The sequence below is a fragment of the Homalodisca vitripennis genome, chromosome 8, assembly GCF_021130785.1.
Source record: "Homalodisca vitripennis isolate AUS2020 chromosome 8, UT_GWSS_2.1, whole genome shotgun sequence".
NCBI classification, from domain to species: Eukaryota; Metazoa; Arthropoda; class Insecta; order Hemiptera; family Cicadellidae; genus Homalodisca; species Homalodisca vitripennis.
In genome coordinates this window covers 64,788,071-64,815,714 of record NC_060214.1, presented here as the reverse complement: position 1 = coordinate 64,815,714, position 27,644 = coordinate 64,788,071, and the positions used below count along the sequence as shown (strand labels likewise).

Here is a 27,644-nt window from a genome sequence, read left to right as displayed (position 1 = left end):
GTTATTCGCACTCTTCAATAGAACGATATCATCACAGTTTTCTGTTCTATGTCTCGCGATTTTACGTAAATAAATGTCAATTAGAACTGTCAATGCCCCGTTCTAAAATGTGACGTTTAGAAATAACTCCTATTGTGACGACGACTATTTGGCAATTTTTTTGTGCGCGAGAAAACAGATTTTTAATACCGGTGGTCCGCGAGATCTTTATTCCACAGCCGTTGACTCGAACCGGTCTCTGTATCGTCTGCTCGTTTCTTCTTTCTTCAGTGTGTTGTTGTGCTGTGTTAAGCTGAGGTTATGATTTGGCTTTACGAATATCGAAATAAATATTAAATATATCAAACCAAACAAATTCCTTCTTTATACTAATAACATAAAATTATCATATAAAGTTAACCTGAAAGAAACATGTCACTAACTACGATAAACTATTAGCTGCTCCTAATCTGTACTACGCAACAAATTGTTAATTTTAGGAATAGGATGCCAAGCTTATGCGGCCTATAGGATGCAAAATATACGTTTGCAAACTAGGAAAGGTAGTGAAGGGTCGTAGAACCTATAGTGAATAGATACACTACTATCACTAACCGCGATAACCTATAAACGGCTGCTAACCTATCCTACGCACCGAATTATTAATCTTAGGAAGAGGATAACAAGCTTATACGACTTATAGGATGCAAAATATACGTTTGCAGACTAGGAAAGGTAGTGAAGGGTAGTAGAACCTATATTTAATAGATACACTACTATCACTAAACGCGATAACCTATTAACGGCTGCTAACCTATCCTACGCACCGAATTATTAATCTTAGGAATAGGATAACAAGCTTATACGGCTTATAGGATGCAAAATATACGTTTGCAGACTAGGAAAGGTAGTGAAGGGTAGTAGAACCTATATTTAATAGATACGCTACTATCACTAACCGCGATAACCTATAAACGGCTGCTAACCTATCCTACGCACCGAATTATTAATCTTAGGAATAGGATAACAAGCTTATACGGCTTATAGGATGCAAAATATACGTTTGCAGACTAGGAAAGGTAGTGAAGGGTAGTAGAACCTATATTTAATAGATACGCTACTATCACTAACCGCGATAACCTATAAACGGCTGCTAACCTATCCTACGCACCGAATTATTAATCTTAGGAAGAGGATACCAAGCTTATACGGCTTATAGGATGCAAAATATACGTTTGCAGACTAGGAAAGGTAGTGAAGGGTAGTAGAACCTATATTTAATAGATACACTACTATCACTAAACGCGATAACCTATTAACGGCTGCTAACCTATCCTACGCACCGAATTATTAATCTTAGGAATAGGATAACAAGCTTATACGGCTTATAGGATGCCAAATATACGTTTGCAAACTAGGAAAGGTAGTGAAGGGTAGTAGAACCTATATTTAATAGATACACTACTATCACTAACTGCGATAACCTATAAACCGCTGCTAACCTATCCTACGCACCGAATTATTAAAATTTACTTAACGATTACAAATCGTGGTGACTCACCAAATATACGATATATGGCGAATGCGTATTCTCCGTACCAGGCTCCTCTCCTCGACTCGACTTGACACCACGACGTCCGCAAGCAAACTCCTCTCCTCGAATCGACTTCACACAACGAAGTCAGCAGGCACACTCTCTCCTCGAATCAACTTCACACCACGACGTCCGCAGGCAAACTCTCTGTCCCTTGTCGGGTCGGCTGTATAAGTAGACCGCCAGCCGGTCATGCGCAGAAACGCGTTTTCGTCAGTCTGTCGGCATACGCTGCAGCGGCTACATCGGAGCTCCGGCTACTGCACTGCCCCGAGTAGAGAGGTTACCTAACCTCAAATTAACTCCTTCTAATGGAAGGACTACGACGACGACGACTATCGACGAAAATAAATCGACACATCTACTCGTCAAAATAAACGTTTTCTCATTTAAGAACAAAAAAAAACGGAGTATAAATTTGAACCCTTACACCCTCCACTTACTTCCTGGAGAAAATAAAAACTGAAAAAAAAAGACTCTGAAGTCGGATTAACGAAACAAAATAAAACTTACACTTCTCATAAGTTGAACGTAAAATAATAAAGGCAAACTAAAATAGTACACTTCGTTCTCCCATTAACGAATTCCCCTACGCCCTGTAGGAGAATAATAAGAGAATTCTTCCAAAACGGTCGCATTCTTTCCCATTTTCTTTTTCTTCGGGAAGACGGAGAGACCCAATTTCCGTACATTGACTCTCTTCCGTGACGTATCCGGTATTTGGATTTTCTTGGTACGGCTTCTTATTTGACATATTTCTTTAAGTCTTTGACGTGAGCTCGTAGCACATTCCTTTTTCGACCACAGAGGCTATAGATGTTTGATCCGAACTTTTCTACAATTTTATAAGGCCCGTCGTATTTCGCCGCTAGCTTCGAGGAGAAAGAGTCAATCGCCGACGAGAGATGGTGTTGTTTCAGCCACACCAACTCCCCAACTCGGAAGTTTTCCTCTCTCCGCCTTAGGTTGTAATATTTTGCCTGAGATCGACTCGCTCTTTCTAAATTCGAATGGCATTGCTTGTACAGTTTCGCGAAAGCTTCTAATCTTTTTCCGGTTCGTATCTGTCACACGAGACTCGGAGTCATCTTGCCCATTCTGTACCTCTAGGGGGCCATGGATTGCATTCGGTAACCGCAATTCCCGTCCAAAATTTAATAAAGCTGGAGTAAATCCCGTAGAATCATGTACGGCGGTGTTCATGGCGTACCTGAATTCGTTCAAGTGTATGTCCCAAAGCCGTTGATCTTCTTTGACGTACTGTGCGATCATCGTCTTTAGGACTCCACCGGATTCTCTTGAGGCGTGTAGGGTGCTGTCAGTTGATGTTCGATTCCCCAACTCTCCAGTAAATTACGCCATAGCTTGGCCGTAAACTGCGATCCATTATCAGTGATGGTGACCTCTGGTGCGCCGTATCGAAAAAGCACCAAATTTTGAAATGCGTTCACCACATTCGTCGCGGTCACTGATTTTAAACGAACACAGTTCTACCCATTTCGTGAAGATATCCTGTACGACTAGGATAAACCTCGCACCTCTTCGTGAACGTGGCAAGGGTCCTATTATATCGGCTGTGACCTTATACCATGGACCGGTTGGTCTCCGAAAGTACATCTTTCCTGCTGGTTTCCGTTGTTCAACCTTGTGCGCCTGACAAGACTGACATCTTCTAACATAATTCTTCACATCCGTGAGCAATCCCGGCCAATAATACCTCTCTTGGACTCGCTTTGCCGTTTTTCTTATTCCGAGATGGCCGGCCGTTTCGCGATCGTGATTTTCATTCAACACTGCTTCTCGCTTGTCTTTTGGCACACACAGTTTCCAATTTAGAGAGTCGTCGAACCTATTCGCCCTTCCTCGGGGCTTATACTTCATAAGGTTTCCTCCGGCAATCCTTAAATTTCGGCACGTGTCGGGCTTGGAGGTAACTCTAGCGAACATCTTGTGGTACCAATCTCGCTTTAAGTCCGATTCCTTTTCCAAAACTTCTGCGCTAGAGCATAACTGAGCGCTGTTTGCACCTTCTACGGGGTAGCGAGACAGAGCATCTGCCACTCTGTTTAGTGTACCCTTCCGGTAATGAATCTCAAAATCGTTCTGCTGAAGTTCTAGCACCCACCGAGCTAGCCGTCCCGTCGGCTGCTGAATATTCATCAGCCATTTGAGAGCCTGATGATCGGTAACGGCGATAAATTTGTACCCCTCCAGATATGGCCTAAATTTCTTTACCGCCCATACTAACGCCAAACATTCCTTTTCAGTAACGGTGAACTTTTTCTCACCGTCGGTCAACAATCGGCTAGCAAATGCTATAACGCGTTCTCTCTTATCGGTTTTTCTGAGTCAATGCTGCACCCAGTCCATCATTCGAAGCATCTACTTCTAGCCAAAACGTTTGTTGAAAATCGGGACATGCTAGTATTGGTGTATCGGAAAGCTTATCTTTAAGCTCGAGAAACGCACTCTGTTGTTCGTCCGTCCAATCCCACTTTTCACTTTTCTTTAAAAGTTTGGTTAGAGGTCTAGTTGATTTGGCGAAATTCTCCACAAATCTTCTATACCAAGAAGCGAGTCCTAGGAAGCTTCTCAAAGAGCGAACTGAAGTAGGAGTGGGGAACTCTCGGATGGCTCGTACCTTTTCTGGGTCTGTACGAATTCCGTCTTTATTTACAACGTGGCCTAAATATTTTAATTCTCGTTTGCAGAATTGACATTTCTCTGCATTTGGGTTTCAGACCAGCGCCTCGTAGCCTATTGAAGACATCCTTGAGAAGCGTTAAGTGTTCTTCAAACGTCTTACTGACAATAATTAGGTCATCTAAATAAGCAAATGCTTTTGGCTCTAGCTCGGGACCTATAATTTGGTCTAGTAATCGTTGGAACGTTGCTCCAGCAGAATGCAATCCAAACGGCATTACCCGAAAATGGTACAGGCCCTTGCCATGTACGGTGAAAGCAGTGAGAGGTTTGCTTTCTTGCGAAAGGGGTACCTGCCAATATCCTTGTTTCAAATCGATGGTAGAGATGAAGGAGGTTTCTCTCAATTTCTCCAAAATCGAATTTATTTGGGGCAACGGGTACGCGTCTTTCTCGCTGACGCCATTTAATTTTCTAAAATCTATGCAGAAACGATATTTCCCACTGGGTTTCTTCACGAGCACTATCGGAGAAACTCCACGGGCTCGACGATGGTTCTATAACTCCATCTTGTAACATCTTATCAACTTCCTCGTTAATGATCTGTTGCATCGCCGGATTTCTAGGATAGTATCGTTGTTTTATCGGTTCGTTCTTGCTGAGTTTGATTCGATGCTCCACCAAAGTTGTTTTTCCCGAGCAGGACTCGAATTTAGGAAGCTCTTCCTGTAAAAATTCGTTCAATATGTGTCTCTCTTCGTCATCTAGTGAACTAACCTCCTCTGGTACTCTGTCGCTATTCATACAGCTGACGTCGGTCACACGACTGTCATATAGATCTCCGCCGCAGTTAACTGATACCAAATTTAATGGTCGGATCAGGTCCATGCCCAGGATGATCGGGGCAGTCAGCGACGGCAAATACGCAGTTGCTACGTCCAGCTCGTGATCGGTGATTCTGCATTTAAAGCGATATATGCTCGAGACGGACACTTGAGTATTGTCGGCTAGTGAGATTTTGAATCGTTTCCTCGCAGGTAGAACGCCTACTTTCCCCAGGAAATCGGCTACCTCTTCATTAATGAGTGACGCCACTGCACCGGTATCAATCAACGCTTTGAAGTTTCTTCCGTAAATCTCCACGTTCGTGTACGGTCTTGGGTCATCAATATCGATTCGATTGTTCATGCCACAAAAATTTTTAATTTTGTCGAGCCATTCATTCCATTCTTTTGGGGTAGTCAGTTTTGACTTCGGTTTGGACTCCGGTGACCTCCAACTCCCGAAGTCCTCGCTTCGTTTCCCGATTGCCTACAATCACATGATGTCGTTTTAACACCTGGCTTCTTACAGTTGAAACATTTCAAATTCCTTGGTTTTTCTACAATTTCTATAGAGATGGCCTGGTATTTCGCAGTTCCAACATACTATCCCTCGTATACTATTAGGCTTTGACGGGTTATTTTGGTCGTCACAAGTTTGCATGTGTGTAGTGGCTCTCTGATCGGTGGACGGTTCATTGAAAGATACTTTCCGGTGCCCGCTGTCGGATGGCCTGGTTTGCGCAGTTTCAAGTTTATTCCGAGTTTCCGTTCTGGGATGTGCAGTCCTAGACACAGCATATGCTTGAAAACTTTCTTTCAGTTGCTGAGATCTACCTTTGCTTTGAAATGCTGTTTCCGGAACTAGCGCTTGAGCAGGACTCGGTGGAGGGCGATAATTAAGCTTTTCTCGTAGACAAGTTTCATACTCATCAGCAACCTTCATTAGTCCGGCTAAGTTCACGAAATCTCTCCTTCGAACATACATTTTATACGTCGGGTGCGTATTATTGTAGATTCTCTCTAACTTCTCAGTCTCCGAAAATCCTCCTCTTCTTCTGATGAGAGTAGACAGAGCAACAACGTATTGTTTAAACAGTTCTCCATCGCCTTGGGTTCGTTTTCGAATTTCATCATCCAGATGAACGATATACCCCGGTGGCAGGTACTGTATCTGAAAGTCTCGAAGAAAATCTACAAAGTTTGCCCAAATATCTCGATTATTTCTGTACCACAAAAGTGCACTCTCTTTTAGCAGTTCAGGTAGAGCTTTTAGCATTCGATCTTGTTGGACTTCATAGGCATCCATCAATTCGTGTAGTCGTTCTAAGAACGATATGGCGTCAGTATCTCTCCTGCCATCAAAACGAAGATTCCATTTGCGCACCATATTGCACAATGTAGCGGTGTCTGAAATGCTGTGTGGGTTACTCTCGAAACCAGACGCCATGTTTCCTGACTGCGTATTAGTGAACTCGTAATACTGTTGTGGTAGCGAGTTTGATGGATGTACGTTCCGGGATGCCATCAATTCATACTCTGAATTCTGGCTCAACTCTCTCGGGGTTGTTTGTTCGAAAGTAGTTGCTCTAGTCGCTACGAGTTGAGACTGTGGTCGTACAGCTCCTGACATTATTCGCTTAACTTCTTCGAACGTAGCGGTAGGCGGGAGACCAAGCATCTCTCTAATAACTTCCATCTCTGTTCCTGTCTTCGATTGCACATTTTCGTTATTTGGGAGAGTTTCGCCGCTCGTTGCTCGACTCACACTTCCATATTCCGTAGGAGCAAATCCGAGGGAAGGGCTCTTCGCAATCCCACTTCGTGCTAATCGCACTAATTCTGCTCGCAACTGTTGGCTATTTCCGTCATTCGGTACTCCATATTTATTAAGTTCAGCTTGTAGCTGCGGTTTGGTGAGCTTATAAACCCAGCTAACCCTTGCATCCAAGTCGGTTGATATATTGCCGTCATCGGCGCTTGGAGTTACCAAAGTCTGAGGATTTATCGGATGTCCTGTTTGAACGGTCTTTGGTATTACTCCAGTAGAAGTAGACGTCGTAGGCGGAGGCTTCGTTGTTTTTTGAATCTGTTTTCTTTGTATCGCTTGTAGTACCGCTTTCTCCTCCATTAATATACATCCAAAATACGTTCCATCTAAGAAGGTTTAGAATGGTTCTCAGAAACCTTAAAATGTATAGATCCATTTTCAATAGTTATTCGCAGTAAGTTTGTGTATTTTAAGTTGTCTCTGTCGTATCACTTAGTATTTTGTCTTTCGATTTCTATTCTTTTCAGTCCCTGTTCGGGCGCCATTTTATGTGAGGTGTTTCGGTGAAATCGCTTTTTATATCGTCTGCCCTGATAGTTGCAGTCGTGCTGGGTTCTATTCCAGGGTTGTGATATCGCCTTATAATTTTATCTTACCCGCGCCCTCACTGTGCGCTGGTAGAGATCGACGTGATACACAAGGTTTAACGTAAGTGAACAGAAAATCTCAGACTCGTTCAGAGCGAATTCAGTTTATTCGCACTCTTCAATAGAACGATATCATCACAGTTTTCTGTTCTATGTCTCGCGATTTTACGTAAATAAATGTCGATTAGAACTGTCAATGCCCCGTTCTAAAATGTGACGTTTAGAAATAACTCCTATTGTGACGACGACTATTTGGCAATTTTTTTGTGCGCGAGAAAACAGATTTTTAATACCGGTGGTCCGCGAGATCTTTATTCCACAGCCGTTGACTCGAACCGGTCTCTGTATCGTCTGCTCGTTTCTTCTTTCTTCAGTGTGTTGTTGTGCTGTGTTAAGCTGAGGTTATGATTTGGCTTTACAAATATCGAAATAAATATTAAATATATCAAAATATTCCTTCTTTATACTAATAACATAAAATTATCATATAAAGTTAACCTGAAAGAAACATGTCACTAACTACGATAAACTATTAGCTGCTCCTAATCTGTACTACGCAACAAATTGTTAATTTTAGGAATAGGATGCCAAGCTTATGCGGCCTATAGGATGCAAAATATACGTTTGCAAACTAGGAAAGGTAGTGAAGGGTCGTAGAACCTATAGTGAATAGATACACTACTATCACTAACCGCGATAACCTATAAACGACTGCTAACCTATCCTACGCACCGAATTATTAATCTTAGGAAGAGGATAACAAGCTTATACGACTTATAGGATGCAAAATATACGTTTGCAGACTAGGAAAGGTAGTGAAGAGTAGTAGAACCTATATTTAATAGATACGCTACTATCACTAACTGCGATAACCTATAAACGGCTGCTAACCTATCCTACGCACCGAATTATTAATCTTAGGAATAGGATAACAAGCTTATACGGCTTATAGGATGCAAAATATACGTTTGCAGACTAGGAAAGGTAGTGAAGGGTAGTAGAACCTATATTTAATAGATACGCTACTATCACTAACCGCGATAACCTATAAACGGCTGCTAACCTATCCTACGCACCAAATTATTAATCTTAGGAAGAGGATACCAAGCTTATACGGCTTATAGGATGCAAAATATACGTTTGCAGACTAGGAAAGGTAGTGAAGGGTAGTAGAACCTATATTTAATAGATACACTACTATCACTAAACGCGATAACCTATTAACGGCTGCTAACCTATCCTACGCACCGAATTATTAATCTTAGGAATAGGATAACAAGCTTATACGGCTTATAGGATGCAAAATATACGTTTGCAAACTAGGAAAGGTAGTGAAGGGTAGTAGAACCTATATTTAATAGATACACTACTATCACTAACTGCGATAACCTATAAACGGCTGCTAACCTATCCTACGCACCGAATTATTAATCTTAGGAATAGGATAACAAGCTTATACGGCTTATAGGATGCAAAATATACGTTTGCAGACTAGGAAAGGTAGTGAAGGGTAGTAGAACCTATATTTAATAGATACGCTACTATCACTAACCGCGATAACCTATAAAACGGCTGCTAACCTATCCTACGCACCGAATTATTAATCTTAGGAAGAGGATACCAAGCTTATACGGCTTATAGGATGCAAAATATACGTTTGCAGACTAGGAAAGGTAGTGAAGGGTAGTAGAACCTATATTTAATAGATACACTACTATCACTAAACGCGATAACCTATTAACGGCTGCTAACCTATCCCACGCACCGAATTATTAATCTTAGGAATAGGATAACAAGCTTATACGGCTTATAGGATGCAAAATATACGTTTGCAAACTAGGAAAGGTAGTGAAGGGTAGTAGAACCTATATTTAATAGATACGCTACTATCACTTACCGCGATAACCTATAAACGGCTGCTAACCTATCCTACGCACCGAATTATTAATCTTAGGAAGAGGATAACCTGCTTATACGGCTTATAGGATGCAAAATATACGTTTGCAAACTAGGAAAGGTAGTGAAGGGTAGTAGATCCTATATTTAATAGATACACTACTATCACTAACTGCGATAACCTATAAACCGCTGCTAACCTATCCTACGCACCGAATTATTAAATTTACTTAACGATTACAAATCGTGGTGACTCACCAAATATACGATATATGGCGAATGCGTATTCTCCGTACCAGGCTCCTCTCCTCGACTCGACTTGACACCACGACGTCCGCAAGCAAACTCCTCTCCTCGAATCGACTTCACACAACGAAGTCAGCAGGCACACTCTCTCCTCGAATCAACTTCACACCACGACGTCCGCATGCAAACTCTCTGTCCCTTGTCGGGTCGGCTGTATAAGTAGACCGCCAGCCGGTCATGCGCAGAAACGCGTTTTCGTCAGTCTGTCGGCATACGCTGCAGCGGCTACATCGGAGCTCCGGCTACTGCACTGCCCCGAGTAGAGAGGTTACCTAACCTCAAATTAACTCCTTCTAATGGAAGGACTACGACGACGACGACTATCGACGAAAATAAATCGACACATCTACTCGTCAAAATAAACGTTTTCTCATTTAAGAACAAAAAAAAAAACGGGGTATAAATTTGAACCCTTACAAATCCACGATATTTCTTACTTAATTAACCTTTCCAAAAGTTCAGCATGGCTTTATTTTACTCTTTACCCAGGAATTCAGGCGAAATCTTTCGCTAGCTGTAACTCGCTAACGAAGCGTTTTCGGACCTATGTTTATATAACATTTTTTCATTATTTTTACTAGTACAATGTGCTGTAAAAGTGGGGGGAGAACTTCATGAATCACCCTGTATATATATATATGAATTTTTCAAGCTAAAGTTTATTTATAAAGTTTGCAATGAATCTATTCATAATTATCTTTAAATATAAAAATTGCTTTAATAATTAACATTACAGAATATGAATTTTAATATTAAATCAAACATAATATTTTACAATGTCACCAAATCGGTCTGAATGTGTATAAACTGACAGGTTTGTCAACAAAGTGTATATATTATTTACAATGCCATTTGGAAACTGACGTGATACAATAGCCGGTGATGCCTGTATACTCCCAACTCCAATATAAGAATAATTGACGATTTACAGGGAGGTCCGAAAAGAACAGACATATTTATCATTAATTATTTTTATTACAAAAATTATGAATGCAACTTATAAAATCATATCAATATAGCCACTGACTATGGATCTGCAGACTCAAACTCGAAATTTTGCATATCGCACACCTTTTCTGCGTAAGGATGAAGACTTTTACAGATATTTTTCAGACGAAGCAACTTTTTACATTAATGGTCATGGAAGTCGTAGTTACTGTAGAACTTGGGAGATAGAACCCTCACATGAGTTTTTCAAGCACTGCGCTACGTTACACAACGTTTGGTGTGCTTTTATGCACAACAGATGTTGGGAGCTAAATCTATTTGTAGAAAATTCTTTACCGGTACAGTTTACTGTGATGAGCTGGAACTTTCTTGCATTTCCCCAAACAGACAAAATTGAAAGTACGTTTGGTAAAACACACACACACACACACACACACACACACACACACACACACACACACACACACACACACACAAATAATTTAAATCATACAAATCAATCAATAAAAATAAATATGGTTTCTAATAAATTTCTGCTGTCCTCATTATAACAAAGCGGTACTTTAGTATACGTTTTGGCTTCAGTGTATATTGATAATTCTCTTTCTTAATTATATCAATAAATTGTATTTATTAGGTGATTTAAATATCTTGAAAGCACCTACGGACAAAATTCAAATTGCCACAAAGCTACGAAAATTTTACACGATGTAGAGCATATAGTATAAAAAACAAACTACGACATTTTTTGCTTAATAACATCAAATGATGGGTCACCTACAGATATTCAAAAGTTGTGACGCAATATACAAATCAATAATATTATTCAGCAGTTACTTACTAGGTTAACTTTTTGTGCAGTGAATTTAGGTAGTCCTCTAATGGAAAAAGGCGCAGGCTTCGCTTCACACAAACTCTAAACTCATACTGCCACCCCGACGAGCCTTACACAAGCAAGTTTTAACATGGAGACTACTAATACAAGAACCTCGACCAAACACCTCACGTAAAACCTCGCGTATCGAGATGTTAGCACTATCACTGTGTTAGCATTTTTAGGGTTAAATCCTTACTTTACTAAAATATTGAAGACCATTTAAAGTCAACATTCGACCTAACACCTCACGTAAAACCTCGCGTATCGCGATGTTAGCACTATCACTGTCTTAGCATTTTTATGGTTAAATCCTTATTTTACTAAAATATTGAAGACCATTTAAAGTCAACATTCGACCTAACACCTCACGTCAAACCTCGCGTATCGCGATGTTAGCACTATCACTATGTTAGCATTTTTGGGGTTAAGTCCTTATTTTACTAAAATATTGAAGACCTTTTAAAGTTAATATGTATACAAACATAAAACATGCATGGTAAACTTACACACGTTATGCATTCATAACGACACAAAAATTTTTTACAATTTTAAACACTTCTACGCCACTTGGACTGCTTTTTTGTAAGCTTAGCTTACTAAATTTTTGAATCCAGTTAGTTTAATAAGATTCTGTGCTAAGTATAATTATATACTTTTGTTCCAGTCAAATAGGCTAAAGACCAATGGATGATTGCGTTTTATTTAGCTGCTGCAGCTTTCTTCGTTGGGAATCGGATTTTCATGATCTTTGGATCCACCGAAGTACAGCCTTGGAATGATCCACTCAAAAAGGACTACTTAGACGAGAAACAAATCGTTTAAGAACTGTTCAGTTTGAAACTATGAAAATGAAGTCAAATGTTTTTTTTTTGGTTACAAGGTAATTTACTAACCTGTTATTGATATTTCCTTAGGAAAGCGTCAACAGTTACACCAATCTGTATACATCAAACAAATGTAGCTTAGTATCCAGATAATCGAGACATCACACACATCAATTATTGATTTAGATGAAAATAAAGCGTTTGATGAGAAAATCAAATTCTAAAGGATGAAAAATATCAATATTATATTTTAAAATGTGTAAAGTAGCATACTATTTTCGTGGTATCTATTCCCGCAAGACTATTAACAGGTTGATAAGATAGCCAGTAGTCTAATAAGCAAACATCTTCAAGTGTCTGTCACACTTAACTGTCAACAGCAGAGTGTTCAGTGATCTGACTGGAGGTTTCGCTTTTTGATCGACATCAGCGTTAACGCAGAATGGTAGGTTCACAAGAAATCCTGAAGGAGCCAGCTGACTTTGGAACACTCCCAGGTAATACTTGCAACCAAATGGCTATTTACCTATTTCCATCTATCAATCTATTTTTCTTGTTATCTATTTGTTTTTAGTCACTAAACTTCTCTATCAAGTTATGTATAATAATTGATTTAAATGTCTATGCGGTACTAAATCTGCTTGATTTTTTATAAGTGGTTGCTTTGATAATAAATGCCAATGGCCAATGAAACATTTTCCATAAACAAAAGCTTCCAAAATTTCCACGTACATTGGTTTTTTCCTAATTATTAGGCTTTTGGTTTTAAAATTTTGTGTACACAGTTGAGTCGTGTCCTTCATTAGTCTGAAATGATTCTTCAGTTGTGACCGGGCTAAAATACAGTTGTGATATTGAGTCTCACTGACCAGCCTTGTATGTAAAATATATAGACCAGATTTATTTTTATTTCTATCTAGGCGTGGTATGTTCTGACACCCAATTCTCAAATGTAACGTTTTGGGGTATTGAATACATTTACTAATCTGTGATTTAAATATCACATGGGGAGAGCTGAAATGTATAGGAGAGGACATCATTTGAGACATAGTGAGTACAATACAGATTACTACACAGATTAATGTTAATTTTAATACAGCTTTAAGACAGTAAACGGTAATTTGATATAATGGAATTGCAAACCCTTTTGTTACTTCGTAATTTTTCTACAATTACTTTGCTAAGTCCTTACTAAACTAAAAAACAGAACGTGAGCTACAACTTCTAACACTGAGCTTTTATTAAGTAAGACTCCATTTCTTGCTTGGGTATCAGAACTGGTCACGTTATCTCTCAAGAGTCTGTGTCATCGGGCAGTGGGAAGTTTGGGCATGGGTAAGGGTAAAAGTTTCTTACATTTTGGCTGTTATTCTAAGTACTATTTCAATATCTATATATGTCAATAAGTGGTTTATAATATTTTACTAACTACTGTTGAAATTCAAGAAAATGGCTTGAATTGACAGTTTGTGTCCTTTATATTGTATTTACACCTTATATTTTGTTGGGCCTTGATTATTAATTTCAGCAATTCAATTGAATTGTGTATGGAAGTTAATAAATATATAAAACTTTCAATAATGCGTGGTTTACTTTGGGTACGCAGATTTTTAAAAATTTTTCTTAAGTATATAGAAAATTCTATATAAATTCAGCAGAAACAGGAGTATTCATTTGTTTTTATGTAAATCTTTCCGGATCTTCAGTTATAGGGACAAGACATTGGCAAGCCTTGATGACATTTCTGAGTTTGGTGATCGCCTACTCTATGAGAGTCAACCTGTCTGTAGGGATCGTGGCCATGACTGAAAATACAGAAGCCAATGGCTACATACCGGTAATATCTTCAGGTACTTTCGAAAAGACATAATTTAAATAAAATTTAAAACTATGAAAAATACTAACAAGAAAATAGCTGTGCTTCTCTACTTTTAATGTATCAATAAAAATTGCATCTAAAAACATATTTCAGTGACAGAATATAATAGATTCGGAGAAACGCAAAGATAGGAGAGTAACTACCGTAATACTGACATTTTTAGTTGTTTACTATTTCCTTTCAGAATTCTTCAGCCAGGAACACAGTGAATGTTTTAAAAACTTCATTCTTCTAAATCATTCCTTAAATGGATATTTACTGATAACAAATTAGCTCAATATCATTTATAAAATTTGAAAGATTTGTTGGCCCATAAAAATGTACAAGTTTTTTTTAATTGGTACTTTCCCCTCCTGCGCTTGATTGTTACTACTGATCATTGTTACTACACTTTAAAGAGTTTTGGTTTATAACTCTTTAAAGATGAATTTTCTAGAAGAGATTCACTTTCCTGGAGTAATTGATATTTCTTCCTTATGCAGGTATTGCCATGGGATAGCTCCACAAAAGGCATCATCTTGAGTTCCTTTTTCTGGGGATATTTAATCCTGCAGATTCCAGCCGGTCTGATGTCCCGCAAATTTGGCCCTAAATACCTTCTGTTCTGGGCTACAATCGTCTGTTCTGCTCTAACCCTTCTTGTTCCATATATTGCCGAGAACTTCAGCTGGGTTGTATTATGTATGACCAGAGTGGCCATGGGTCTTGTTCAGGTAAGACTCATAATTTATTGTTCAAAATCCAAAAATGCATAAACAAAGACATTTGAATTTTTATAACAGACTAATTAGGAACATATAAAAAAGTGTTGTAACAAGAAACAACACTTATTATTCTAATTTCTATTTTATGACATACTATGTAATTAAACTTTTATTAAGATCTCCAAGTAAATAGTGAACGAGTTGTATGGTTGAGTAGTGTGTAAAAATGTGTTTACAGTCGTTCGTTTTAAGTACTTACTCATAAATGAGTTCCAACTCCAGATGTAAACAATTGACTGCGGATCTGATACTACAACCATAGAGTCTTTATCACTCTCTCTCTCTCTCTCTCTCTCTCTCTCTCTCTCTCTCTCTCTGAGCTTCTCTCTTTGCCATTCAGGTTCCAGTATCCCATCAAAGAATTTAATAAATATAAACTGACAAATTCACCTAACCAGGATAAACGACCATCACAAAAGCCATAGATTATACTGAAGCTAAAAACTAGTAACTAAAAGCCATAGACTAGCCTACTATAAAGGTTTTCAACATAGACATTGTAGTATGTGAGTTTCAAATTACCAATAAATACTTAGAGGTCTTTCAAAATTACGTTTAATGTGTTCTTTTAGAAATTTGCTTTATTATATCGATGACCAAAATTGAAAAATGTGTTTATAGAAACATCAATCATTAAGAATTTCACGAATGTATAAGAGATTGCTCGAAATCCTCTTTTCTATATTTAAGTGCCACTAGCTCCAGTATATAGCTCTGAATAATACAGCGGACATTAGATCACATATCATTCTCCTCCATCCCAGTTAAATTCATTTCGTTAATTGCAAGAAATTCAACTGCACAAGTGGAATGTTACTTTACTTGTTTCCACCAAGGATACCGTTGCACCCTGAGATTACAGGCAGAAGTTGGACTGAAAAACTGCTATGAAAAAATTAGCACTAGGGCAAACGGCTCTCATAAAAGTGCTTTTTTAGAGATTTTTACCATCCTATATTGTATGAACTTTGAAAAGTACCTCAACTGTTTCTCATAAACTAGTGTAGAGCTCTGCTAAAAATGCTAGGTAAACCCCATTAGTCTTTAGTTATATGAGTAGGAAAAAAATCTCTGCGGTTGTACAGTCCCTCAGAAACTATTCAGACTTAGGCTGGCCATTTTCCTGATACAGCATTACTTTGTATTGTATTACGAATTCACTATTAACGAAGAAAGGACTTATCTTCCTAAATCCTTGCAGGGGGCTTTCTATCCATGCGTCAACGCCCATACTTCCAAGTGGGCCCCTCCATTGGAGAAAAAGCAGGATATTCTCGTTTGTGTTCGTAGGTAAACATAGCAATTTACTACTATATTATTAATTCAGACGGAATACCTTTTTTACTTTAGTCATTAGTATATTGGCCTAATTGTTAGATATTTGCATTATTAATCTTATATTGCATAATTCTACTTTTAAATGTTTTGCTGAAATAAAAATCTTATTGTGGCTATTAAAGATATAGCGATAACAGTCGCCCGATAAACTAGAGCCTTTACGAGGGGAATATAGCTATTATGGTAATTAAATTTACTTTTATTTTTAACAGAAGTCTGATGAGCTTAGCATTTGAGAAGAATAAGTAAGTGCCAATAATTATTGTATTATAGTTTAAAGCATGATCATTTAATAAACTTTACAATAGTTACAGTCCTTAATACCAGTTAATTATGTTTTTTTAAATAGTCGACTGTTTATAAAATGCTTTTTGTATTGAGTAAATTAAAAATATAGCAGATATAGAATATATGTTGATGACTCGACCTATTTATAAATATCTTAGATAAACACTTACTTCTTATTTAATATGAGTTTTCATAGTTATAATGATTCCCAATCAAACACAAATGTACAGTGATAACGTACAGTACAAGTGAAATCAAATATGAACTGCTCTCATAAATTGGTTAGTTTTCGGTTTGCATGTTATACGTTTGTTTTTTTCTTAATCAATAATAATTTAACTGTTAAATAGTTCATTAGTGTAATTTCAAGTCGTTTCTTTGATTTAACAACTTAAAAAGATAGTTAAAATAGGCTATTAATAGCCACAAAGATATGTTTGTTTTAAACATTTCGTTAACAAAATTACGACGCGAAAATTATTTACACGACAGCAGAAATTCCTGTAATAAGTGGAACATAAGGTTGATTGGGTGAGAAACGAATGGAAAAATATGTTTTTTCTATTCATTAAAAGCATTAATGAAATATGAAAGAGTATAAATGTTGCATTCTTTGGTTACTTTTAATTTAATATAAACACTTTTCTTGCATAACATAAACAGACATGCACTTAATAAAAAATTAAACACAACACTAATTATCAATAAGTGTATTATGTAATTAAATATGCATGTTTCTGAAGTTCAATAATAAGTAGAAATTGTGCTCATAGTGTATTATATTGGCTTCATGCCATTTAATATTATGATTTTAAGACGAGCAATTTTAGACTTTTCTATTTGTACTTTTTTTCGTATTTTCTTGTGTTTTTTAATTCTCACGTTCAGTGGTATTGTGGTTTGTATTCCTTACGTTATATTGTAAACACAGTTCTTTGAGTAATGTATGCCGTTTTTGGGGGAGAAAAAGGTTTACGAATTTTTTGTCTTATAGTGTTTTGTGTTCTGAAAGAGGGTCTAAATATTATTTTTTCTGCCTATTCTTTTTATTTTATCCGATAAACCCGGCACATAAGGGGTTGACATGCACGTAAATTTGTATTTTTCTTCATCTTCTGACTAAGAGTAAAAAAACGTAATACAAATTGTATTCATCATTCATTATTAATGCTTGAAATTTGAACGTTTCAGGCATTCAATTCGGTACCTTTCTCACAATGCCCATAGCCGGGTACTTGGCCGCCAGTCCGTGGGGCTGGCCCAGTATCTTCTACTGTACCGGACTGTGCGGTGTATTGTGGTCTGTGGCCTGGCTGTTTGTAGGCGCCGACTCTCCGGACTGCCACCCCACCATCAGCGACGGAGAGCGTCACTACATAGTTTCTTCACTATCACAAGTTTCTACTGAAAATAGTGTCAGTTTATGATACAACTACGTCGTCTTAGAAGTTATATTATTAGTTAAAATTATGTAGGATACATAAAACGAATTTTATATTAATTAAATCAGTAAATTCGTCATTTAGGTAACTCACTAGATTTTGTACTCGGTGTTCCTATAGAATTAATAAAAATTTTACTTATATGGATTCCAGCTTAAAGTTTATAATGGTCATCACAGAATACATGAAATAATGAAATACTACTATGGTCTTCATTCATATAGCCATACATCTCTTGATGTAAATTTTGGAAATGTTTGGATATTTTTGCTTTTTTTATTTTCTAAACATCAAGATATCTTCCATTTTAAAAGTTTAATGTGTATTGAAAGTCGTTCAGCAAATTCGATTTAAAGTTCTTAAAGCGTCTAATAGATTACATGTTGTTAAATAAAGATTCATTATAATTTGAAGATTATTCATCAAATATATGACAAGTTCTTAAGAAATTATACTATGATCATTGCTATGATAGGCAGGTCTGAGAAATTGTCCTAATAAATAGAGCTATGATAAAATCTTGCGTGGTTGAATCAACAAGTGAACACTTCAAACAGCAAATGTACCATATTTTATTGCTCTCCAGAGTATCGCTTAATTTGATTAAGACTTAAGTGTGTTAGAAACATATAATTTTATAAAAAATACTTTGTGTTTAATATTATCTTATATGCTATTTCCTCTTTTAATTTCCGTTCCTGATAATCGGCAGTAGCAAAACAACTTTTTATTCTTTTATATCACTGGATAATCCTACGGGCAATGTCCAGTATCAAATTAATATGTTTTGATAACTGTGTTTAGCCAAGTCAGCTTTTATTACCGGTAATGTGTACATCTGTTTACGATGCTTTAATGCATTGAGGTTTGAACTACTGGCCTGCCGGTTCTGTCTATTTTCTTTGTCATGATTTACATTTCTGTATCTACCCACATTTTTAAAAAACCACAGCTCGATTTTGATTTATTATAAAATGCTCATCAGATTTTCCTTTTGAAAACAGTTCCTACCAATCTGTCCTGTATTTTCACACACACACACGAAATTGTACATTATCTTGGTTTTGCTTTCGCTCTGGCTGGTTTATAAACTTCTGAAAGAACCCTCATGAGATGGGAATAGAGCTTACAATTGCAGTTACTTGTTAATTACTAAAATGGGGGCTTGCAAAGAATGGATTGTTGTAAATGGTAAAAACAGACAAAGAAAATATACACCACAAGCCAGTTTGTCCACGAAATCTTTGAAAAGAGTATCACTCGGGATTCGGATATACCCAGATACATGTGACTGTATAATTTCGGAGACTTCTATATGCCAGTGTGTGGTGTATGGGACTGAGAGATACAGATAATTCATATTATAGTAGCTCGGAGCTTCTAGAGGTTAAGCCAACCCGGAGGAGGTGTATACTCAGACGTCAGAAGCTTTTAGGGGTCTGATCGTTCGGTATCTGAAGGTTGCAAAAGTCCAGATATAAAATATAGGGTAAATCTACCCTAAGTTTCTTTTGTTTGTAGGCGTACTATACACGAACTCATTGGCTATGACTGAGGTTTCATTTAAGGTTTCTAAGATGACTAGTTTAGATTCTAAATAATTCTATATCAGTGATGCCATTTACTCTACAATCAAACGAATTCTTACTCTACTTTGGAATTACCATTAAGTAATGGTTTTATCGTGCCTGCAACACTCAGAAAATGTTGGGTGATTTTTAATGGATTTCAATAAGCTATCGTCTTTTAAATCTGAAGCACATTAACAGAAAGATGGCCCGCGTGGACTATAATGACCATATTTTCAGATTATTAATGACAGATATTGAAGAGTTAGGACTTACGAGACATAAACGTAAATAAAGGATACCACTATACTAGCCTCACACATTACACTTGATATCATATTATATTTCTGTGTATTGTTTTGGTTTTGAAATTAATTTTTAATACACAAATGAGTAATGCCAACGTGTAAGGCTTCATACTGTCTAGTTATTTCTTATAGTTTACACGATAATTTGACACTGTAATGATTAAAATTGGACAACGAGAGTGTGCAATGAGATTGTTATAGTAGTTGTACTGTTTTTGTGAAAGTAAGTATAAATAACCATTTTATTAATTAGTATAAATAAAAATCACACAAGTAATTAAATAATTGTTCTCTATTAATAGAGGACTCTATTTTGTAAATGTCATAATGTAAGAATCAATTACAGTTTATTTAAAACAAATTACCAAAGTACATGTGTGCATTAGTATCGATATCTGTTAATACATTTTTAATATTAAAACTATCTACAGTAAATTGCATCTGCAAGTGATCATTAATTAATAACTCCCTTACTTAAAAATTCCTTTAACCTATAAGCTCATAATTGGTACAAATTTGCAACAATAGAATAAATGAAATGAAATGAAAATTTGTTTATTTAAACAGGCAAAGTTAGGGCCTCATGGCCCTTTCTTACACTTAACCTGTCTGATCAATAAGCAGAACAATAAACAACATGACAAATATTAACCAAATTAATATTGACACTAATATACCTTACTAAATACATTAAATCAAACATTAATCTAAACACTAAAAAAATTATAAATATGATACTTCTAAATAAAAATAAATAAAAATATAAGTATACAATCATGACACAAAATAATACTACAACTTCCATCTTTAATAATAACCAAAAACTATAATTAATACCTAATAACAATAATTTATAAATATATAATAAGAATATTTTTGAAATAAATAATATATATGCAGTTTGTCTTACTCACACTCCTCACACACAATGCCAGCACCACACCCACAGACCCCTAGGACGGACCCGCCCCGACCAACCGTTCATGGTACAAACGTTTCAGTGCCGCCACAAACCGCCGATCTCCCTCAATGGAAGTGATTTCTTGGGGGAGGGAGTTCCACAGACGACAACCCATCACTTGAAAAGATCTATCAAATACTACAGTCCTGTGTTTGGGGCATTCTTAAGGTACGAGAACCAGAGCGAGTGCTTCTTACACTATCATGAGATATAAATTGGAAATAGTTTGAAAAATATTTTGGAAATCCAGATTGTAAAATTGAATGAACTAAATTTAGTATTTTGATTGATCGTTGTTCTTTTAATTTCAAAATATTTCCCTGAATATAGTACGGTGTAATGTGTTGGTCTCGTCTCACATCATAAACGTAACGTAAACAGTAGTTTTCAGTCCTTTGCAGCTTCTCACTAAGTGCTACCGTCATGTCATTCATCACAGAGTTGCAGTAATTGAAGTGTGGAAGTACTAGTGATTTTGTCAACAGTAGTTTGATCCGTTCAGGTAGAAATCTTTGTAAGCGTTTCAGTGAGTGGACAGATGCGAAGACTTTTTTACATATATCCCTCACCGCTTCCGTCCAAGTCAAATTCGAGTTAAATGTCAAACCAAGATTTTTCACTGTTTCGTAGTATGGTAGAGTAGTTCCGTCAATAATTAAGGATTCAATAGTGTTCGGGTCCAGAAAGTTCCGTAAACGTGTGTGGCATATAAGTATTGGTTTGGTTAAGAATAGATGCGGAATCCAATGTTATATTGTTTATTTTTTTACTTGGTTCTCTTTGTTTTACGTGTAGCACTTTACGACTCCATGGAAGTCTATTATGACGTCAGTACCTGTTTTGGCTCTTATCACCGTACACTTCTGCCAGAACTGGGGCTACTGGATGCTTCTCACACAGCTACCAAACTACCTAAGTCACGTTCTTCGTTTTGACTTGAAAAGTGTGAGTTATTTTATTATTGTACATTACTAAGATTAGTAAAAAGTACGAGTACGCCACACCACCTATAGCTTAACAGGCTTTGCTGAGTTTGCAAAAGTATATTTCTATGTCACATGTTGTATCTTATGATTTTACTCAATTTGTTTATTCTACAATATTCTGTTTTGCCGTCATGGTTAGCCAAGAAACCAACTTAAAGATTTTCGCTAACGCTCAGCCAAGTCATATTAAGAGGCATGCACCTCGATGGTGCATATTTGTAAAAATGAGCTTCATGCAAAATTTTCTCGGTTCAGTCAGATAGACAGAAGACAAACGTAATTCAGCCAATACATTTAATCACTCACTGCCCGAAATCAGTGATGAAGCAACCTGTACGTTACGACTATATTGTAAAAAATGAAGCTTAGAAATTAGATTCTCTTTAATAAAGACTTTTGGTATTAAAAATAGCCCATTTTTATAATCTAAATAAAATCGAGCGTTTATCTCATTCACGTTTGGGTTAATATTTCAGCAAGTTATTTTATTGTTCACGATAATCGTAAAACATATTTTCCCATTTATCATCGTTTAGAACCATAGACAACTTTTTTTTCTGCGTACTAAGAAGATGATACGAATTTTTTAGAATGGCCTCATATCTTCTCTTCCTTACTTGATCATGTGTCTACTGACTTTTGTATTTTCCTGGGCTGCAGACTACATCAACGCCAGACGTATCCTGCCACTTAGCGCATCCAGGAAGATATGGAACAGTTTAGGTAAAGATAAGCTCATTATCTTTCATTTTTGATAAGTATTACTCTTTAAGATAAAATGAAGTCCAGGGATACATACGGAATATTCGTTACCTGTGTTAACAGGAAGGGTACTTTTAAAACACCCCTTAATGGCTTTACAAAGATGATTTCTTATTGGAGGCCTCCATATTTGTGTAGAAGTGTGGATATTTTCACAATCTTCGTAATTTAATTCACGAGAGACCGTAGTCTCGAAAGAAATGTCCTAAGACAAAACCCGTATTTATATAAACCACAAGGTAGTTGTACGCAACACCACTTGTCACGTAACGGACTTCGCTGAGGTTACATGCAACATTTTAAATCTATAGTTTCAAATAATTTCATTCTCAAAATGTCCTCCGGACAGATAAACAGACACACAACTTTACAGAAAATAAATGTTTACACCCAGCTACATACACGCTATCAAAATGGTCTTAGCCTACATCTTCAATGACGTTCAGCCAGTTTTTATGGTTAGACATGCATGGGCAATAATTTCACTCTTTTCTATTTATAAATTAAGTTTTTTTTGCCAAATTTATAGTTTGAACATGAACAATTTTTTAATCCATATTTGTATATTATGTTAGGTTTCCTAACAGAATATTTAAATAATAGGAGTTGCGGTAAAATAGATATTACAACCCAATAATGCGCAGGAATAAAGTCTTCTCACCGACTTTTAATATTGACTTTCCACTGTTTCATTTTAGTCTATGAATAAAAATGTCACATGTTTATACAAACCGCATATGATAAGAATACGTTTTGTTTTGTATTTATTTACTCTGGCCTGCCATTTTTTTTCGTTACCTTCATGGTAAACCAGTGTAGAAATATCAATTAACGTTCAACAAAATCCCATAGAACCGTCATTGAACTCAGTGTTACCTTTTTATAAATCAGGTATCATAAATAAAATTTAAGTTTATAGATCTTGTCCATCGTTTTCATGATATCGTAAGGACAGAAATTACAATTTTCTAACTCCGCGTAAAATAGGCTTTGCTAACACTCTGACAATAAATATGGCTTAATCTTACTATCGTAGGCTATATTATTTATTACTATCGAAAAAAGTAAATAAACGTAACCACATCCCTTGAAAGCATTTAATGGGAAAGCAAACTTAAAAATTTGCAGCATTTTTTCAGAGATCTACGTAAATTAGAAATGTACAAAAATGTTTTAGTGAAGAAAGGATTCAGTAATTATTAAAGCAATCTGAACACATTCAACAATATTTTGCCATATTTTGAAAGCAAACTGTGTGATATTTTAATTCTTAAATAAAATAATAATAGTTTACGTCAGGTTAGGTTAAGTAACCTGAGGAATTTCTCAGTAAAATTCACATATAAATTTTGTTTACAGCCCACTGCGGAGGTGCGGCTGCTCTTGTGGGAATGTCGTTCATCTCTAGCAGTGTCACTGGAGCTGTAGTTCTTCTCACCACATCGGTGTCCCTAGGAGCTGGCATCTATATGGGGTACCTGGCAACCGCCCTTGATCTTTCCCCAAACTTCTCAGGTGTTCTTATGGGAATCGTCAACTGTCTGGGCAACATTTCATCTTTCCTCGCTCCGATGGTTACCGGTTTCATAGTCAAAGACGAGGTGAGAAGATTACTCAACATTTAACGCCCATTAACCATTTAGTTTCATTGCTTATGAAACTATTCATATAGTTATTACTACTACAATTCTATTTATAGTTATTACTACTACAATTCTATTTCTGTGCTAAATATTCTACCATTTCTTTTCTAATACAAAAGTACAATGTCTTAAATATGTCATAAAATAATATTTTATATAGTTTTTGAAAATCATATCAATTTTGAAGATGCAATTTTTGGAAGTAAACTTATATTTTCAAACAGTAAAAAAATTCTTTATTGAATTCATTGACATTATTTGGCGATTTTTTTAATGATGAAGAGCGCAGCATCAGTTGTAATGGTAGAGTTTTAATGTATTAGTTAAGTTCAATACAAAATATGAATTTCAAAATATCCTTAAAAATAAACTAATAATAAATTATATTTTTCTAGGCCAGTAGAGACGAGTGGATGATTGCTTTTTACATCTCCGCAGGTATATTCTTCGTGGGAAACTTGATCTTTATAGTATTCGGATCTTCTGATGTTCAGCCCTGGAACAATCCTCTTCATGTAAAAACATAATGAGAGCATCCATAAAATGTAGGACGTAAACTAACTACGCCTATTATATTGCATTGTTTTTATTACTTATTAGTATTTAAAACCACAACCGATTAGAATGTCTTTTATAGTAGAAAGGACAAGCTAATTTTATTTCCAGACGTATCCTACTCATTCCCAGCAAAATATTTGAGCGCTAGAAAAATGGGAGAAGTTGGTACAGGCCCTACAATAGTAATGGGAAACGGGTGGAGCTATAGCTCTAGAGAAATGGGAATTTTTTGAAGTACAATCAGAAAAATAAGCCAAGTTTGTGATTATGCGAGCAGTGTGATAACATAACTCGGTAATTTTCAACCAGAGTACATGGAACATTTGATACAGTGCGAGATGGTTTTGTTAGTCTATGAGAAGATATTGCATCCGATGCTAAACACAGTCACCATATGGAAGTAAGCTGTATTATCTGAAAAGTCAGGTACTACTAATCATATACTAATATTATCTAGGCTGCAGACATAGATTTCAACCCAGACTATTAATTTCCATCCCGAAGTAAAGAAAAACAGTTGTATTTGTTTGTGCATGTTTCACCTCATGTTCAGGTTTTAAACACTATAAGACAGATTCTGTTTTTAAAAAGGTTTTATTTAGATTTTTGTATACAAAATGATAACTCTCCAAAATTTGTTAACAGGCTATTTGTTTTAGCCATAACTCCCATTATGGTTAAAAATTTATATCCCTATTATTTTTTATCTTTTTTCAATACGATAAAATATGAAGTGATTTGTTGAGATGTACTGTAAGTTATGATATATATTTGCTTTGAATTAAGGCTCCAAAACTTTAAATTGAAGTTTAATATCAGTTAACATTTATGTTCTACGTTGATATATTTATGATCAATATACTTCTTTTACAAGTGCAGAAATATTTTTAAAGGATTTTTCTTTGTTTTTTATAGGAATTGTATATATCCAACTATATCTAAACTTATTCAACTATATCCATTATTCCATAAATGGCTAAAAATCTAAATATGAATCCTTTGTTTCGTGCTTCCTTACTTGTACCCTGTTAGTTTGTTTTGATGCGATTTTTCAAAAGAGAGTGATACTTGAAGGCATGATTGTTGGGTTCAGAAAATGATAGTAGAATGTGCAAACTATTTAGAGAAATATTTGTATATATACCTGTACGTGCCTTTCAAAGAATAAACTTTCAGCTATTGATATACATAACTAATTAATTACTTAATGTTACGATGCGAGTATATTCTGAAAATCCGCTGATTCCTCCTGGGCGTTAACATTTAAGACACGAACTAACTAATAGTCTGTAATAACCCCAAGGTCGTTATATTTTCGTTGATCAGGCTAAAATCCAAAAGGAAACAATGAGGAGCAACTTTGATCATCACGAAAATCACTGTCAAATTATTTCATCAATGGTTTAATTTAACAACACATACCTGTATGTATAAACTTGTTAATCTTAATTCGGTTAGAATGGACAGAATGAATTAATTTGGTTAAAAACTAAGTATTGTTCAAAATCCTTTAATTTTGTATAATATCCTTGTATAATTAAATAAAATTATCAATGAAGATTATATTTTATTACAAAAAACTATCTATTTAATAAAAACAAGAATACAACATTTAATATGTACTATAAATTTCGAGGTAATCTTTCATGCGAAGTATAAATTAATCTTTGATAACCATTTGTGTGACGCGTACGCCAATCAATCTGGCTCAGAAACTATTGTTCTGCATATTTGATTGGCGTGAATAAGCCAAGTTATCAGTAGTAGCTTACTTGTGTGCTCAAGGTGCATTTCCTCACGCGATGTCGAGTCCTCCAGGTTAGTTAGGCTCTATTGTTTATTGTTGTTTGTACTCTCACTAAATTAGTATTCTTGTTTAACAGTTTATGTTATGTTATGTTGTTTACTCCACTTGTATTACGACTATTTATATTGCATTAAATATTTGTAAAAAAATTAAGTACGCTCCATTAATAAGGATGCTTTGTTGATCGAGTATATTAAGATAAACCTGATAGGCAAGGACTTGTTCTAACCTTTTGACTCTTTTTACGGTTTAGACAGTTCCCTTATCAGTGTGAATAATAGGCTAACAAATTAAAGGGAATTATGTTATTGTGATGTTAAAATAGGTATATGTTTTAATGATGTGCTATATAGGAATACTTGAGGAAAATCATAATAACGTTCCTTCTCCACGAGGAAAATGCTTTGGGCTGTTTTTAGAGAAAGGTTTCTTATACTAGTATTTTGAAATACCGTTTAGATATATTAGACATATTAATATTATATAATACAAATTATAAATTTTAGCCAACATGTTTCATACTGTGTGAAATATGAAAATAGACGCTGAGATCAAGAGCATAGCCAAGAAAAAATTGTGGGGGAGGTCACGACGACTGATATTTCCTGTTCTGGACAGAAAGTAAGGCAAGTGTAGTCAACCACTCAGTACCCACTTTGTTCCTTAAACAGTTATTGACCCTTCTCAATGTTCAAGTTGTGAACGATCTTTCAGCAATACATGTCGTTACTAATAAATTATTGAAATAATAAGAATCGTTCCATAAAATAGTACTTAAATATTATAAAAATGTTTGAGGTTCTGGACTCCCCTGGACCCTCTCGCTAGCTACGTCCTTCGCTGTGTTCATTAATGTATTCTACTTGATTTAATCGTATAATCTCTCTAATACTGTGAAAAATGTACAATTTATATAACCCATAGCTATAGCTCAGTGAAATAAAACAAGCATTCTTTTTTTTAGTTTTGAAGTAACAGCTAAAGTACTTCCTAAGGTGCCACTATCTGAGCTTCTTCCAGTCTTTCAGGAAGCG

The 27,644-nt window shown here is 36.0% G+C and overlaps 2 protein-coding genes across 3 annotated transcripts in view; both read left to right on the top strand.

The window, feature by feature from the left end:
* Nucleotides 1-27,644, top strand: part of LOC124367643 (putative inorganic phosphate cotransporter) — a 62,415-nt gene that overhangs the window by 19,138 nt on the left and 15,633 nt on the right. The window contains exons 1-3 of one of the 2 annotated variants that reach the window (XM_046824627.1): nucleotides 12,118-12,803; nucleotides 14,013-14,143; nucleotides 14,668-14,898. In XM_046824627.1, coding sequence (XP_046680583.1) covers nucleotides 12,749-12,803; nucleotides 14,013-14,143; nucleotides 14,668-14,898 — 417 coding nt within the window. In that variant the 5' untranslated portion in view covers nucleotides 12,118-12,748. Of the gene's footprint in view, nucleotides 1-12,117; nucleotides 12,804-14,012; nucleotides 14,144-14,667; nucleotides 14,899-27,644 lie in introns of those variants that run through there. The other variant, XM_046824628.1, reaches the window with a different exon arrangement.
* Nucleotides 21,661-24,778, top strand: LOC124367645 (putative inorganic phosphate cotransporter). Its single transcript, XM_046824632.1, has 4 exons — nucleotides 21,661-21,799; nucleotides 22,501-22,563; nucleotides 23,962-24,203; nucleotides 24,641-24,778. Exons 3-4 carry the CDS (start codon nucleotides 23,994-23,996, stop codon nucleotides 24,770-24,772), a joined length of 342 nt encoding a protein of 113 aa, XP_046680588.1. The 5' UTR covers nucleotides 21,661-21,799; nucleotides 22,501-22,563; nucleotides 23,962-23,993; the 3' UTR covers nucleotides 24,773-24,778.